Consider the following 16,212-nt stretch of genomic DNA (forward strand, 5'->3'; position numbering starts at 1 on the left):
ATGAACTTCCTGAGTTCCTGGGAGAGTTTCAGTATGTGTAAAACAGGCCTAGGAAAATGATCAAGTTACATTGGAACAACAATTTTTGTGTGTGTGTGGGGGGGAACCAGATGTTGGACTCCAGCTCTCACTATACATTGTCATCATGGTCAATGGTCAAGAGTAATGGTACTTGTAGTCCAATAACATAAGTAGAACCATGGTTGTCCATCACAGTTAGAAACTTCAGAAAAGAACATAGCATTCTTAGTTTCATAACATTGTTAAAAAGTTATGGTGGGATGCTTAACTTTCATAGATATACACCAGAAACCATTGCTGGATTTTTTTAATCAATGGGGCTTAAGTTAGTCTTGAAATCCAGAATGGAGGAGTGATTAGAACATCATGCCTGGGAAAACCCAGTTTTAAATGCTTGTTTCTTCTTATCCTAACCTCACAAGGTGAGGATAGCAGCTGGTGGGAGAAAAATGTTTTTAGCTTGCACTTCTTGGAGAGAAAACAATAGAAGGTTAATATAATAATAAAAAGTCCATTGATTTCAACACGTTTGATCTAAATATAGCTAAGTCGGGAATCAACAGGCTGTAACTTCTTAATCACATATTCAAACCTAAATGTTTATTAATATTATCTGATGTTACTTAGATGAAACTGAATGTCAACACAGAAGAGGAAAATCAAACAGCTCCTGTGGCATTCATCCTCTTGGACTTTAATAGTGAGGACTTACAGACATTGTTTTCCATACTTTTTCTTCCTATCTACCTTGTGACCATGGCTGGAAACATTCTCATTATTGTTCTAGTAGTCCTCAATCAGCATCTTCACACACCCATGTATTTCTTCCTGGGAAACCTTTCATGCCTGGAGACTTGCTACAGCTCAACCATCATGCCAAGGATGCTGGTCAGTTTTCTGACTGGGGACAGAACCATTTCAATTAACGGATGCTTTGCCCAGCTGTATTTCTTTGGTTATCTCGCAACTACAGAGTGTTACTTTCTAGCAGTGATGTCTTATGATCGTTACTTAGCCATTTGCAAACCGTTGCATTATGTAATGCTCATGAATGGAAGAATTTGTATCATGCTTATTGCTGGATCATGGATCAGTGGATCACTCTTTATCAGTCTCATAATATTTTTTGTGTCTCAGCTGCAATTCTGTGGACCCAACAAAATCAACCATTTCTTCTGTGATTTGATCCCAATGATAAGACTTTCATGCAATGATACTAATCTGGTTGAAACTACAGCCTTCATAATATCCTTCATAGGTACACTGGCACCCTTTATCATAACTGTGACATCTTACATTTTCATCATCAAGAGCATTTTAAAAATCCCATCCACCACTGGTAAACAAAAGGCATTCTCTACATGCTCCTCTCACTTGACTGTGGTTGCTTGCTTCTATGGCTCCCTGATGATAGTCTATGTCTTACCAAACATCAGTTCACTGAGTGACTTGAAGAAACTCTTTTCTCTGTTCTACACTTTGCTCACCCCACTAGTCAATCCCCTTGTGTACAGCTTGAGGAACAAAGAGGTAAAGGAAGCAATTAAAAAATCATTCCAGATGTTTCAGAGAACTTATTAAAAAAATTAGAGGAAAGGGGAAACCTTCTCATTATCACTGACTTCATGTGTGGACTTCTCCATTGATATACAGTGGTACCTCAGGTTAAGAACTTAATTCGTTCCAGAGGTCCATTCTTAACCTGAAACGGTCCTTAACCTGAGGCGCGCTTTCGATAATGGGGCCCTCCTGTTGCCGCTGGCGCATGTTTTCTGTTCTTATCCTGGGGCAATGTTCTTAACCTGGAGCAGCCACTTCCTAGTTAGCGGAGTTTGTAACATGAAGTGCCTGTAACCCGAGATACCAATGTATATTAATTTCATCTGCATTAGATCTAGTGGATCTTTCTTAGCCACATTTCAGTGATGGGGAGGACCAACCCCAAACTGAATGAAACAATAGATGTGATCCTTACCTTTGATAGGCTACATTTCAGCCATTGAAAATCAGAGGGTTGTACACATTCCCACTTATTTGTCCATCCTCCATCCAAGTAATTAAGAGGCATTATCATATTTTGAGATCACATTTTAACCAGGCAAACACACGTATAGAAGGGTCACACCATGAGGAGCTGTGTAGTCTGGGAAGAATCCCAACAGGTAAAAACTTCTGGAGGGCTGAGGTTTTCAATCCTAGTCTACCACTTCATTGTTGAGTCAGTGAACTGAGAGGTGGTATCCATTGCCACTAATGATCTAAACTGACTTCCTTTTGAAAAGACTTCGAACACAGACAGTGTTACTAGTTGACATTCTTATAACTGCACTCTATACATTCTGATAAAGAGTCTTCCCCCTTCAAATTTCTTTCATTCCTCTTGTGGTTTTAACAAAAATCCACACATGGATTTTTACACGTTTATTTCCAGCTTTTGCAAATGTAATTATTAAATAAGGTATGTTAACTGGAATGGAAAATTAACTTTTTATGCTTGAAACAAACAAACAAAACACACCTTCCAGTAGCACCTTAGAGACCAACTAAATTTGTCATTGGCATGAGCTTTCATGTGCATGCACACTTCTTCAGATATCTGGAAGGAATTTTTTAAATCTTGTTTCGACTACGGCAGATTAACACGGCTACCTACCTGTAACTTTTATAGACTTTGGTCCTTTACTTGCCTGCTGTTTGGTTTGCTGAAAATGCACCTTATGATTTTATGCCATTTTAAAAAGGATTTCCACTTTTTTTTCTGAGAAGGAAAAAATATGCATACTGGGCAGTGATACAATGCCATGAAGCCTCTTTTCCATTGTGGATCTTCAATGGATATGGCAATTTTAAACCTTAGTTTGGAAATTTGCCTCATGTATTCATAAAAGGAAATAAAATTCCCCCAATTGAATCTATGCAACAAGATGGAAAGAATGGACTAGAGGAACAAAAGTATCAAGTTGAATGAAATCCTCTCATCCCTGTTCAATATATTTGGTAACTGCACACACAGAAATCCGACTTGTGCTGCAGTAGCTAAAATGTTAAATCACCATTGGGGATGTATGAATCTGTCCATTTCAATTTGTTCCCATTTCTCATTTTTATGACCTTAATTATATTTATTTCCCACATGTCCACATCAGTTTGCATTATAAAGCAGTCCTTGTGAAAATGCATCATGGTTGTATATATATATTTGCCTAAGAGACCCATTTTTGGAAAATACAGTTATACCTCAGTTTAAGTACGCTTCAGTTTGAGTACTTTCAGTTTAAGTACTCCGCGGACCCGTCTGGAATGGATTAATCCACTTTCCATTACTTTCAATGGGAAAGTTCGCTTCAGGTTAAGTACGCTTTAGGTTAAGTACGGACTTCCAGAACCAATTACACTCATAATTCGGGGTAAGTACGTTTCAGGTTGAGTACTCTGTGGACCCATCTGGAATGGATTAATCCACTTTCCATTACTTTCAATGGGAAAGTTCACTTCAGGTTAAGTACGCTTCAGGTTAAGTACAGACTTCCAGAACCAACTGTGTACTTAAACCGAGGTACCACTGTAATGTGCCCTAATGTAATGCATTTTTGTATGTTAATGTCACAAATATATGAATTTTACTGTACATGTGTATGCCTTTTTATCAACATTTCTTCATGGGGGAACTGCACTGCAAAATTCAGAACACTGCAAATTTAACTCCATATAAGTTTCTCATTTAGGTGTCTGATTATTTACGTGGATATAAGAATAATAGAATTGTAAGGTTGGAAGGAACCTCAAGCATCCAGCCCTCTGCAATGCAGGAATCTCAACACATTGACTTATTCATTGAAATAACTGGGGTTTCTTAGTTTCTTTATTTTAAAATATTTTAAGTTATACAGAAGAAGGTATCATGAAACACGGTAAGTGAAGTGTGCACTGATAAAAAAACACATAGATGGTGTCCATAATTCTGTATATTGAATAATAAAGCAAAATGACAAAATGGTAAAGCAAATATAATATGTTTCTAATGGGAACATTTAGTTTTATAAATAAATAAATAAATAAATAAAGGTATACAAATATACTATAGCTTAACTAATGGAAATATATTCATATTAAACAATAAAACTGAGATAATTCTAAAACATTTCAGATACACTGATATGCTATCAGAAACCTGTGAAAACGATAGACCAAAACCTTTCTTGGAACAATTGGCAGCAGTACTTGGATTTGATGGAGTTCTAAGGATCACTTCTGGGTGATTCTATACAGTCATCATTTCTAGACCACCATCTCCACCCCCTTCCCCCCGGAACAAACATCATAATCAGATAACCTTCTCCCTGTCCACCTTCCATGATGAAGCATTCTTTTTAGCAAGCTCCTAAACTGGCAGATACACCCAAGCCAGAATACAGTGGGAGTCTCTGCTGGATGTTCTAATTTCCATGTCACTCTTTCCTAGCAATCATATTTCTGCTCGAAAGTCTACTTGCAAACAAGATCAGCAGGGAAAGGAGTGATAAAAGCAGGCTTGATGGATGATACTGAGAGACAGGGTCTGTGATAGGGATGTGGGGGAAATGACTTTTGTGGATTGGGGCAGAGCTACATTTCTACAGTTATTTCTGGTTCTTGTGTGGCTCCTTTGCTGTTCCTCCCACCTCCCCCAGAGTCAAACTGCCCCTCCATACCACAATTCAATTTCTAACTCATTTACTGGGTTCCATAATTCTAATGAACAATTTGTTCTCAACCCCCCCCCCAAAAAAAACCCTTTTCTCTCTTTGGATTTCACTGCCTATACTTCCCTGACACCTCTCTGTTATTACCTGTGCCTGCTGTGAGTTAGTTAAGTTACATTATATGCTCCATAGTAGGCAAAAAGCTGTGGGAAATTGCAGGTGGCCTGTAGATCTCCAGATATTGCTGGACTACAAATCCCATCATCCATTATCATCAGCAGTACTGGCTGGGGCTGATGGGAGGTGGAGTCCAACAATATTTGGAGGCCTACAGGCTTGCATATCCTTCTGTAAATAGATAAGTAAGAGTTCAAACTTGACCTGCTTCATTACATTTATCCATTTCTGCTACTTCCAGAATACAAGTTTTGCATCTACAAGCCTTTTCAAGGCTTCACGTACCTTCTTGTTCCTCAAGCTATAGATGAGGGGATTAATCATTGGAGTCACAATAGTATAGAAGATTGAGAAGATCTTGCTTGTGTCTACAGAGTGTTTAGCAGCAGGAACCACATACATTGTAATCAGCGTCCCATAGAAAGTTGTAACTACTATGAGGTGCGTGGAGCAAGTAGAAATGGCCTTTTTAGACCTAGTGCCAGAAGCCTGTTTGATAACAGCTGACAATATATAAGTGTAAGACACAACCGTAAGTAGGAATGGGATCAATGTTAGACTGGAAGAAAGAATGAAAGAAGTCTTTTCAAACAGGTATGTGTCAGAGCAAGCAAGCTTCAGCAGTGGAGAAAAATCACAAAAGAAATGATCAATTTCATTGGGCCCACAGAAGGTCAAGCTTATCATCAGCAACACTGTAATTAAGGTTACCAGAAAGCCACTGATCCAAGAGCTAGCAGCCAGCCAAACACACATGTTGCTGTTCATCACAGTTGTGTAGTGGAGAGGGTTGCATATGGCTATATAGCGGTCATAAGACATCACTGATAGGAGAAGGCATTCAGTGCCACCCAGGGATCCAAAGAAATAAAACTGAATCATGCAGTCCATAAAAGAAATGGTCTTCTCCTCAGAGATCAAACTGGTTAGCATCCTGGGAACAATGTTGGATGTATAGATGATCTCAAGGAAGGAAAGGTTACCCAGGAAGAAATACATGGGTGTGTGCAAGCTACGATCTGTTGATACAATGATCAAAAGTAAGAAATTGGTAGCAAGTGTAACCATGTAGAAGATCAAAAACAAAGCAAACAGGAAGTGCTGCATTTCAGGGGTGTCTGAGAATCCGAGTAGCAAAAATTCAGTGACTGAGGTCCCATTCCATGAGGTTGGGTATGCCATGTGGAGTTAATCTAGAGGAAACAGCATGAACAATAATAATAGCTGCCACCAGGTCTGCTGTCAGTGTGGGAACAGTGGAACAGAGTTAAGTACAGCACATCTATATTAATTGAAATCAATAGGCATGTTTAGGTGACTGGTGGATTGTGACCAATTCGTTATCTTCCCAAGAACCGCAGATGGAAATCAATGGATAGAATGAGGCTTTTCTACCAATATGTTGCAGCTGAAGCCTCTGAAAAATTTTCTCCTTAGAGTTGGAGTTACCCTCCAAAAAAGCATTTAATGTGGGAGAAATGACAGAAATCAGAGGTACCTGCCTCCATTTGCATGTGTGGAAATGCCTTCTGCTTGGGATTGGCCCAGCCAACATGAATAACGAGTCAGTTATTAGTATAATTATTAAAATTATTATATGTTTATTTATACCCCACCTTTTCCACTGACCCGACTCAAGGCAGCTTACAGATAAAAGCAACAATTACTAAAAACATCGAAAAAGCAATAATTAGAAAAAAAAACAATTAAACATTAATAGAACTAAAACTATATACACATATAGATATCTAGGGAATCCTTACTCCTGTGGTCCATCAGCCTGATATACAGGAATGAAACAAATGTTGTCCTCTTCATATTAGGAAAGTCTTTACCTGCCTCCTTTTCCACATGGCTCATGCTTTTAGATATCACACAAGCACAGCTACTTTACATGAGATATCAATATCATATATACTAATAGTGAATTCATTTGGGTGGGGTTCACCCTCCCAAGACTTTTGTATTTCTGCAAATTTTGGAGTGGCCCCAAACCTGGTGGTATCTCTCTTGTGATGCTGATATTTTGACTGCAAAAGGATGCAGCAGCATACTGAAGGGCAGATTTGTAGTAATAGAAAAAAGGTTTTTTTAAAAAAAACAGCAAAAAGGAAAACAGGAAGCATCCCAATGACAGAAAAAGATGTTCAATGATGGCAATGCTGACTCTGTTGTGTGGGATGAAAATGGGGCAGATTCAAATTCTACAAGAGAGCCTAGCTCATGGGCTGGCTGGAACACTGAGCAGGAGAACTCCATACTACAGCAAACCAAATATCCATTTACACTAGGCTCAGCTGTCTCATGCTTTCAGTTCTCTATACTCTATACTCTATACTCACAATTATGTTTTCCATTCAACACTGCATGATATGAAGGAACGCCCTGCATAGGTTTTGATCTCTTCTGGAAGACATGCCATCTCTTCGCCCACCCAATTTGTAATAATTCCCTTCTTCTTTTTAAAGGTATCGTAGGTCAGTATGTCCCTTAGTGACTTCTACTAGGATGTTTTGTTTGTCATGCAGGAGAATTAGGCTGGGGAATTATGCCTCTCCCCCTCTCCCCTTTGTAATAGAAACAGAAAATAACTATGCAATTATTTCATTGTAACAGCTAGGAAGACAAGGACATGGGGCATCCCATTAAATGTCAATTGTGTATCCTCTGATAGTTGTGCACTGCTTCTCATAGAAACCTGTGATTATCCTCCCAGTTAATGTTGTCCCCCTTTGCATGCTCCTTTCTCTCACTCTCTCACACACTTGCCTGCACCATAATTTGTCTAAGCTTAATATCCTTCTTTACACTATGATTCTATCATGATTAAGATCCAGGTGCTCTTGGAGGAGAACAATTTTCTAGATCCATTTCAACTAGGGTGTGGCCTGGCTTTGACACAGAAACTACCCTGGTTGACCTCTGTCAGGATACAGGTGCAATATATCTATGTCAATCCTTCTTGAATTCTCAGTTGCTTTCAGTACCATCAACCACTGTATCCCCTTTGAGAGGCTATCCAAATTGGGGGTGGGTGACCATGCTTTGCAGTGGTTCTGTTCCTACTTGGATGGTCATCTTCAGCAGGTGATTTTCTTTGGCACAAAGGAGCCTTCAATGTTGGGTTCCTCAGGGTTCATTTGCATCACCCATGTTGTTTAATATCTATATGAAGCTGCTGGGTGTAGTCATCCAGAGTTTTGACGTGTGTTGTCAGTAGTATGCTGATGACACACAGCTCTATTTTTCCCTTTACATCTACAGTGAATAGGCTGGACAGGTGTCTGGATGAGAGCCAATAAATTGAAGCTCAATCCAGGTAAGACAGAGACACTGTTTGTGGGTGGTTTTCTGGACAAGATGGATGGGAGATTGCCTGCTCTTGAGGTAGTTACACTCCCTCTTAAGTAACAGGTACATAGCTTCGGTTTGCTCCTGGATCCTTTACTATCACCTGAGGCTTCGGTGGTATGCAGGTCCTTCTATCAGCTTTAGCTGTATGGACAACAATAGCCTCACACCTGTGCTTTATGACTGTAAACATCAAGCTTAGAATACTATAATACATTATACATGGGTCTGCCTCTGAATTCAGTTCAGAAACTTCAGCTGGTGCAAAATTTGATGGCCAGGTTGTTCACTAGAATAAGATGCTTTAAGCTTTAACAGCCATCCTGGCCAAATTGCACTGGTTGCCAATTAGTTTCTGGGCCCAATTCAGAGTACAATGTTGACGTAGTATGTCTTACTTAAGGACTTTAGTACCTTAAGGACCTCTTCTCCCCATACAAACTGACCCAGATCCTGTGCTTGTCATCTGAGGCCCTTCTCTATGTCCCTGCTCCTCAAGAGGTTCTGAGGATGACAACACAAGAATGGGCCTTTTCTGTGGTGGCTGCCCATCTGTGGAATGTTCCCCCAGAGAGGCTCACATGGAGCCATCATTACATGTCTTTAGGTACCAGGCAAAAGCATATCTCTTAACCCCCATTCTTTAAGTAATCTATGGCTTGTTAAATGGGGAGGGGGCTGTTATTATGATTATTTTATTATTACTACAATGTGCATATTATGCTCTATATTATGTGTTTTTTATTGTGCTGCATCCCTAGGAGTGCTGAATCACTGATGCTCCTAGGATTATGCTACCACTGGGAATTATGGAGAAAGTGCTTTTAAAATATTGCCCATCTAATTGAGCTAACTAAAACATGTTTTCATGAGAACAAAATAGCAGTCTATGCCTCCTGAAATGCTTTCAACTATATCTAGAGCATCCTGAACCTTTAATAGAAAATAAAATGAGACTTTATTGAAGGAAACAAGTATTGTATACATAAAGATGCTATCCTGTGCTGTTCTGGTGCGTTATTTTTCAGAGATTCATGCAACACGAATCCTTCTTCATATTCCATATTTTTATTTTTCTGAATACTGAGCTGAAAACTTGCTTTTTTTATTTTCCACTGGAACAATTCCAGTCTTTCTCATCCGATACGCTGAAGGCTTCATAGAATTCATGTACAGTTTGAAGAATTCTGCATCTCAGTTTAATACCAAATGCTGACAAAGAACATTCAGTTTGGAAAGACCAAAGCGTTTAAAGGTATTAGTTGTTTATATACTTTGCCATGTTAGTTTCATTGTCATTACCCCACCTTAACAAATGATTGCAGTTAAAGAAACATTTTGGGAATTTTGATCTCGAACTCTGACTGTTCCTCCGATCTGATCTGGTTCATTTGTATTGCTTAGAAGAATGCATAATGTCGGGGGCTCGAGAGAGAGAGAAGAAGCACTACACCTTCTTCTACTCAGCTATATCTTTTGCAGCCCTGTATTTTGCTCAGGGTGCTGAATCAGAAGGATGGCCAAAAATACAGGAGCTTTCAAGAAACAATAGCATTTATTCTGAAATTCAGGAAGGAGAAAATGTCACCCTTGCTTATTGAAGTGGTTTATCCATGAAATTGAGCATATGTGATATGTACTAAAAAGCTATGTCAAAATCAACTACTTCAGTGAAAAAATAAATAAATTTGGTTGTAATGCAAATATAACTATAAAATATAGAATTTTCAGTCAATATTTCTGCAAAATATTGGATTTTAAAACATTGGTAGAAATAGGATTGGTAGAAGTAGGATATAAGAGAAGCTGCAATAGAATTTTTGAGACTAATCATTAAGATGTTATTACAGTACCATACCTTCCCAAACCTTCCAGCAAAATGCCATGCAAATATTATATAATGAGGCTCCTTTCTCTTTCTTTTTTGTATGTCATTGCAGATAATATTTGAATCAGGATATGAGAGAAGAAAATGAGACTGAATTGACTGAGTTTATCCTCATTGGCTATTCTGGTCGGCCAAAGACAAGGATGGGACTCATTGTTTTCCTGACTGTTGTATATGCTACAACTGTAGTGGGAAATTTTATTATAATCTTGGTGACCACAACCGATCCTCGGCTTCACAATCCCATGTATTTTTTCCTCAGTAACTTGTCCTTCCTTGACATTTGCTATGCATCTTCTTCAATCCCACAGGCCATTGCGAACCTTCTGGTGGATCGGCCCACCATGTCCTTTGCAATGTGTTATTTCCAAATGAGTGGTGGTGCCTACTTAGCAGTGACTGAATGCTTCCTCTTGGCTGTCATGGCTTATGACAGGCTTATAGCCATTTCCAGCCCACTGCATTACATGCTAATCATGAACAAGAGATTGTGCATTCAGTTAGCAGCTGGGACATGGTCAATTGGCTTATTTTTAGGGGCTATTCCCATTTATGCCATACCAGCTCGCTTTTGTGGGAAAAATTTGGTCAATCATTTCACATGTGAAGTCATAGCAGTTATGAAGCTGGTTTGCTCAGATACTTCCATCAGCCAGCTGGTTATGTTCTTCACTGGGAGTGTCACTTTGCTTGGTCCCTTTAGCTTTATCCTTTTCTCATATTTGCGCATAATTGTGGCAATTATAAGAATCCACTCAGCAGGGGGCAGGATGAAGGCTTTCTCCACATGTGCTTCCCACTTGACTGTAGTATCCATATTCTATGGCACCTTCATGTTCTCATATCTCCGCCCCCAAACTAAGACCACAAAGGATGTAGACAAGATAATTTCTCTCTTCTATGGAACTGTGACTCCCATGTTAAACCCATTAATCTACACTCTCAGAAATCAGAAAGTTATAGGGGCCTTGAGAAGACTTGTGGGAAAGAAAGTGGATTCATGAAAAAGATACCTTGATCATTGAGGATTGAAATATTTTCTGTGTTTCTTGCTTCTGTTATTATCACAACCTTAACAGCTACTGAATGCATTTGAAACTAGGAAAGATGGAAATAAAGGCTCCTTGAAAATATAACTGATATGCTAAAGATAAATTTCTCCTTTCTTTCAGATGCAGCTAGGTGGAATGATTGTCAATTGAAACTAAGGAATTGAAGCAAACAGTTGGTTTCACCTGAATAGATGGAGTGTGTTTTAATGTCTGCCATTTCCCTCAGATGCAGCCAGCTTGTAAAATAGGCTACAGTGTAGGTGCTGAACAGGGATGGAGAAACCTCTGCCAGGTCCTTTCATTCTCCATCTGTTTATCTAGTACAAGGGTAGCCAACATGGTGGCCTCCTGATGTTGTGGACTACAACCACTATCATCACTGACCATTGACCATATTTACAGGGGTTAGGGATCTGTAGATGTTGTTTTCTCTACTCATTTTTTCCTATCTTAAGTTCAGGTATCTGCATTTCTACATCAGTTTCTGTTGTTTTGTTTATTATTTCTAATAAGTCCATGAGCATTTTTTTATATACTTCTGTACATATGTAGAATTTTATTCAATGAGCTTTTTTGTATCTGTTTTCTTCTTCTTCTCCTTCTTCTCCTTCTCCTTCTCCTTCTTCTCTGGACAAAGTAACAATAATAAATAAATAAGAATAAAAAAGTGAACTCCACCTCCGAGACCATTTCATTATAACTATCCAACCTCCCAAAATTTCAACACCTCTTGTAATGGTTTAACCTTTCCGATTTAACAGTACAAATTCTACAAACACTTCCCATATCTCATCGAAATGATTTCTCCTGCATATTCCCCATATTACCTTAATGGAATATGTTAATTTATCATTAATAGCTATATCCCACACCTTTTTATGCCATTCTTCCATTTTATGTTCTGCTTGCCACTTCTTAGCTATCTTAATTCATGCAGCTGCCAATAAATTTGTGAGCAAGTCTGTCATAGCCTGCAAACCTTCCACCCCATCGTAAATTGATAATCATGCTACCTCTGAACTTTCGGTCGGCTTTAACCCAGTGATTTCTCCTTAAACATCCTTTGCCAGAAAGACATGTACATATGTACATTTTTTCATTAACTTTTTGTCCAAATTTCTACTAATAAACTCATTAGCTATGCAGTTTCCACTAAGGTACACATTTTTGCAAGCGTTTTGGCAAATGTAATGCATTTTGTATTAATATATGCAGTTTTATGCTCAGTTTAATATATGTATTTTGTTTGCTTTGAGACCTAAGTCACAAAATTCAGATACATGGTAATTTTGAGGGATAGTTGTGCTTTGGTTTGTGTTTTGGTTCAAGAGGTATGAATTAGGCAGCTTCTCATTTAAAGTCAAACAAAATTAAATTTCTCTCCCCTTCCTATTGATGCAAAAGTATAATTGTCGAAAACAACAATGGAATTAGGCAAGTGGCACTATGGGGAATTTAATTACTTTCAGGTAACTAACAGGTGGTGGGTAGACTGACCTTTTCTTTTTGGACAAAACACTTATATGATGGGATAATATGCTTTGTCTTATCAATATCTCCTTCAACAATCAGTATTTCACCTATCTAAAATTGTTGCATCATTAATAGGAGTATTAATGTAAGCATTATTTGTAACCCAGTCTTGAAACAAATACAAGTATAGATTATGTTTTTTTCTGGGGGGAAATGAACAAGAACCTCAATAACAGTGGCATGAGTTTATTGCTCAAGTATTCCCAATTTGCCTTTGTTGAGATTTGAACATCTGTTAGGTCCCATCATGTACCCTGATATTCTTCCAAGTCAGAGTAAGAAACTATGAAGCAGAGTACTTTTAATTTCCTGCAGAAAGACATTTTCCCACTGGAGCCCAACAGCACTAATTAGGTCTTAACTTTGAATCCCATCAGGATTTGAATTCCATCAGCGAACATGTACCACTCCTAGAAAGTTAGGAAGTGCTACATAATGTAGTTGTTGCTTTAGTAGGAAAATATATTAAGATTATTTTCTTCTTTAAATGTATTCAAGGAAGTGGTCATCAGAAATGGGCTTCTGCAGTTCAAATAGCTCTCTCAAGCTGAACCAAAATTCCCTTCAAAGTCTGACTGAAATGTCTGACTGAAATTTGGTCATTTTCAGCTTTCCCTCTTGCTGATTTCTGCCAGGTGCTATTTATTCAAAAATTGTGGGTATGCAATGAGGAAATTTTTAGGAGAGGAGGCAGGTGACAGTGGACAGCAAGCCTCCAAGCATATATTGTGCCACCATAGACACAGGGATATGTTGTAATGGCTGCTGCTAACATATGATTGAAAGGCTTAATCTTCATATCCAAATTATATTTGACCTTTCCCACAGTACACCCCCAAATATAGTTATCTCACACAGTGCAGATGTTTCCAATATTGAACAGAATTTCAGCAACTCCAGAATCACCACCCCACCCACTCACTTAACTGACCATCCTCAACTTTCCCTTTCAGATTATAACAGAACCAGAACGATCAAATATTTCAGCCAGGAGACATTAAACCTACAAAGCCCAGCCACCCCAGTTCTAAGTGGCCAAGCATGATCAGAAATCCTCATTACCCCTTATGGCCTCACCAACCCCACACCGTCACTGTCCACAATTTGGAGGAATATTTGTAAAGGAGATGATGTGTGGAAGATTTTTAAGTCTGAGATCCACATTCTTACTTGAACCGCTTTCTGGGGGTTGGATCACATAGCACTGGTTGTGGGGGCAAAGGTAAAAGCAGTTGGGCTCATAGGCAAAAAGTGTGGGAAGCAACATACAAAATACTTGCCCTTTTCCTAAAGACTGTGTTCCTGCCATGAAAAAAATAATCAAAGGCTTATACATGCATAGCTCTTTCTTCCATCAAAGCTAGCAGTTGAAGAATACATTCTTGCACTTGAGACGAAAGATCATTATGGTGTGTGGCATGGTGAGAGTCTGAAACACCAGTCAGAGCAATCCTGAGAACTGCATATGGCCCCTGGATCTGAGATTCCATACCTCTGTACACATGTAGACTCTCCATAGTTGAAGGCTGCTAAATACCAGTAGCTGGAAAATGCAGGAGGAGAGAATATACTTGTTCCCAGGTTCTGCTTGGGGAATCTCCCATGAGCATATGGCTGCCACTGTGACAGCAGGATGCTGGGTTATATGGGCCCTTGGTCTGAGTTCCTCTCCCTAGTCATAGTCCAAGAGTTGGACACTACAGGGCAGGGCCAGCGGCTCGGTGTCTGAAGGCATGAACCTGTTATTTCCCACAACCGAGTTACATAAAACCTCCAAAAAGCTACTGTGTCATAGATAATAGTGACAATGTTAACTATGGCCCATAGTTTACTGGGCATATCTAGGCACAATTTAAAGTGCTTCTATTGAACTTTTAAAGCCACCTGCAGGTTGAGGAAGGCCAATATGTTAACAGATAAATGTACTCAGGTCTTAAGATCAGCATAAGAGATCCTGCTCATAGGCCCATGATCAAGATAAATGAATTTACTGGGATTAAGAGACAGTGCCTTCTTTATTGTCATTTACCAATTTACACTGTTGCTCACTTTAAGTTGTTACATCCTTAATTTTTTAAACTGACTGTGTATGCGTATATTAACTTGCTTGTGGATTCGTTTTTGTTTTTACATTTTAGTGTTACTGGTACTCATCAAAAGATATGAAAAAGTTTATACCCAGAACAAAGTATCTTTTTAAAATATACTGGAATAAAAGGGGGGGGGAATCTAATCTAAAAAGAATCAGGAGCAAAGAAAAGGAAGAAGGAAAGAGAGATGGAAGAAAGAAAAGAAAATTTTATGGGGGAATAAAAAGGGGGGAGAGAAAAAGAAAAAGATGAAAATACTTTTGATTCTCTGTAAGTTAAATGCAATTAGTTTTTCAAAGTATTCACTCAAACTATTTTATTTTCTATACCAATATTTCCCCCCAATCTTCAAATCCAGTTATTAAAAGTTCATCTTCTCTTTCATGCAAAAAGTTCATAAGAAGTTTCCAATCCTTAATAAAAGTCTATAATTATTTTTTCCTGATTAAATGTTATCTCAGCTAAGTCCAATAATTTTATCAGCCATTCCTCAATAGGAACAACATGGTTCTTTTTAAATTGTTGATTCCATTTGTTTGTTTGTTTGTTTTAAATAATTCCTTTAAATTACCATAAGCTTTCTCAAGGCTCCATTTACTTCTTGATTTCTGAGTGTTTAGATGAGTAGAGACAATGGAGGGGCAGGCCATGGCATCTGTAACCAAGCTATCAAACCTTTAATGATTCCAGCAAGCCATACATAATTTCCACCATCAGACAAGTGCACGCCACCTGCCCTAAACAGGGCTGCATTTCTGGAAATTATTAGCTGGGTGGGGAAGCAGCCTGCCACCCAAAGCAAGCACCTTCTGTACAGCAGCGCGATCAACACATTTTCTTGCTTTGTCCATAGCTGCTGGTCACAAACTCCCTCGCCAAGCATGGTCGTGGCAGGAAGGACCGTTGCTAGCTCCTCCAAGTCCTTCACAATGTGAGTCTGTAAGTCCAAGCTCTTATACTCAGGCAGATCATTTTTGCCCAGCTGCACAACTAGGGCAGAAGGTGGGCCCCACAAAGCCATCCTGGCCCTCACAAGAGGCAACAGTTCGTTCCAGCGCATCCCGAGCCTGGACAGCCAGGAAACTCTCACATGACTAGGGAGGAGGAGGAGGTGACAACCAAGACCAGACTCGACAGCCCAATGCACAATGCTGTGGCCTACAATCTGTATGTGCAAGTCTGGCAGTGCTAAAAGGAAGGAAACACAAAACAAATCAGCAATTAGGCACCAAACAACTACTGGGTTTTCCGAATGTAACCCCTGTAAGCAATGGGCTTTCAGAGACCCATGTTTTTAATTCTGCTTTCAGAGACCCCAGTGCACTGTTGTCATAGCAGCCCCGATTTGAAAAGAATGGGCCGCATATTCCGATGCTGGAAGCCCACAGGCCTGAATAGCCTTTCTCATCACTCTGGTA

At 39.1% G+C, this 16,212-nt stretch overlaps 3 protein-coding genes across 3 annotated transcripts; 2 read left to right on the forward strand and 1 right to left on the reverse strand.

Annotated features, from left to right (window-relative positions):
- The first annotated feature begins 648 nt into the window (after positions 1-648).
- Positions 649-1,602, forward strand: LOC118077941 (olfactory receptor 6B1-like). Its single transcript, XM_035101663.1, has one exon. It carries the CDS (start codon positions 649-651, stop codon positions 1,600-1,602), a length of 954 nt encoding a protein of 317 aa, XP_034957554.1.
- A 3,509-nt stretch (positions 1,603-5,111) lies between these two features.
- Positions 5,112-6,062, reverse strand: LOC118077943 (olfactory receptor 10A7-like). The gene has a single exon (XM_035101664.1). The coding sequence runs from the start codon at positions 6,060-6,062 to the stop codon at positions 5,112-5,114; it is 951 nt and encodes a 316-aa protein (XP_034957555.1).
- Positions 6,063-10,190: 4,128 nt separating this feature from the next.
- On the forward strand, positions 10,191-11,123 carry LOC118077944 (olfactory receptor 13H1-like). The gene has a single exon (XM_035101665.1). The coding sequence runs from the start codon at positions 10,191-10,193 to the stop codon at positions 11,121-11,123; it is 933 nt and encodes a 310-aa protein (XP_034957556.1).
- The last annotated feature ends 5,089 nt before the right edge of the window (positions 11,124-16,212 follow it).

This window comes from Zootoca vivipara, chromosome 13 (assembly GCF_963506605.1).
Source record: "Zootoca vivipara chromosome 13, rZooViv1.1, whole genome shotgun sequence".
NCBI classification, from domain to species: domain Eukaryota; kingdom Metazoa; phylum Chordata; class Lepidosauria; order Squamata; family Lacertidae; genus Zootoca; species Zootoca vivipara.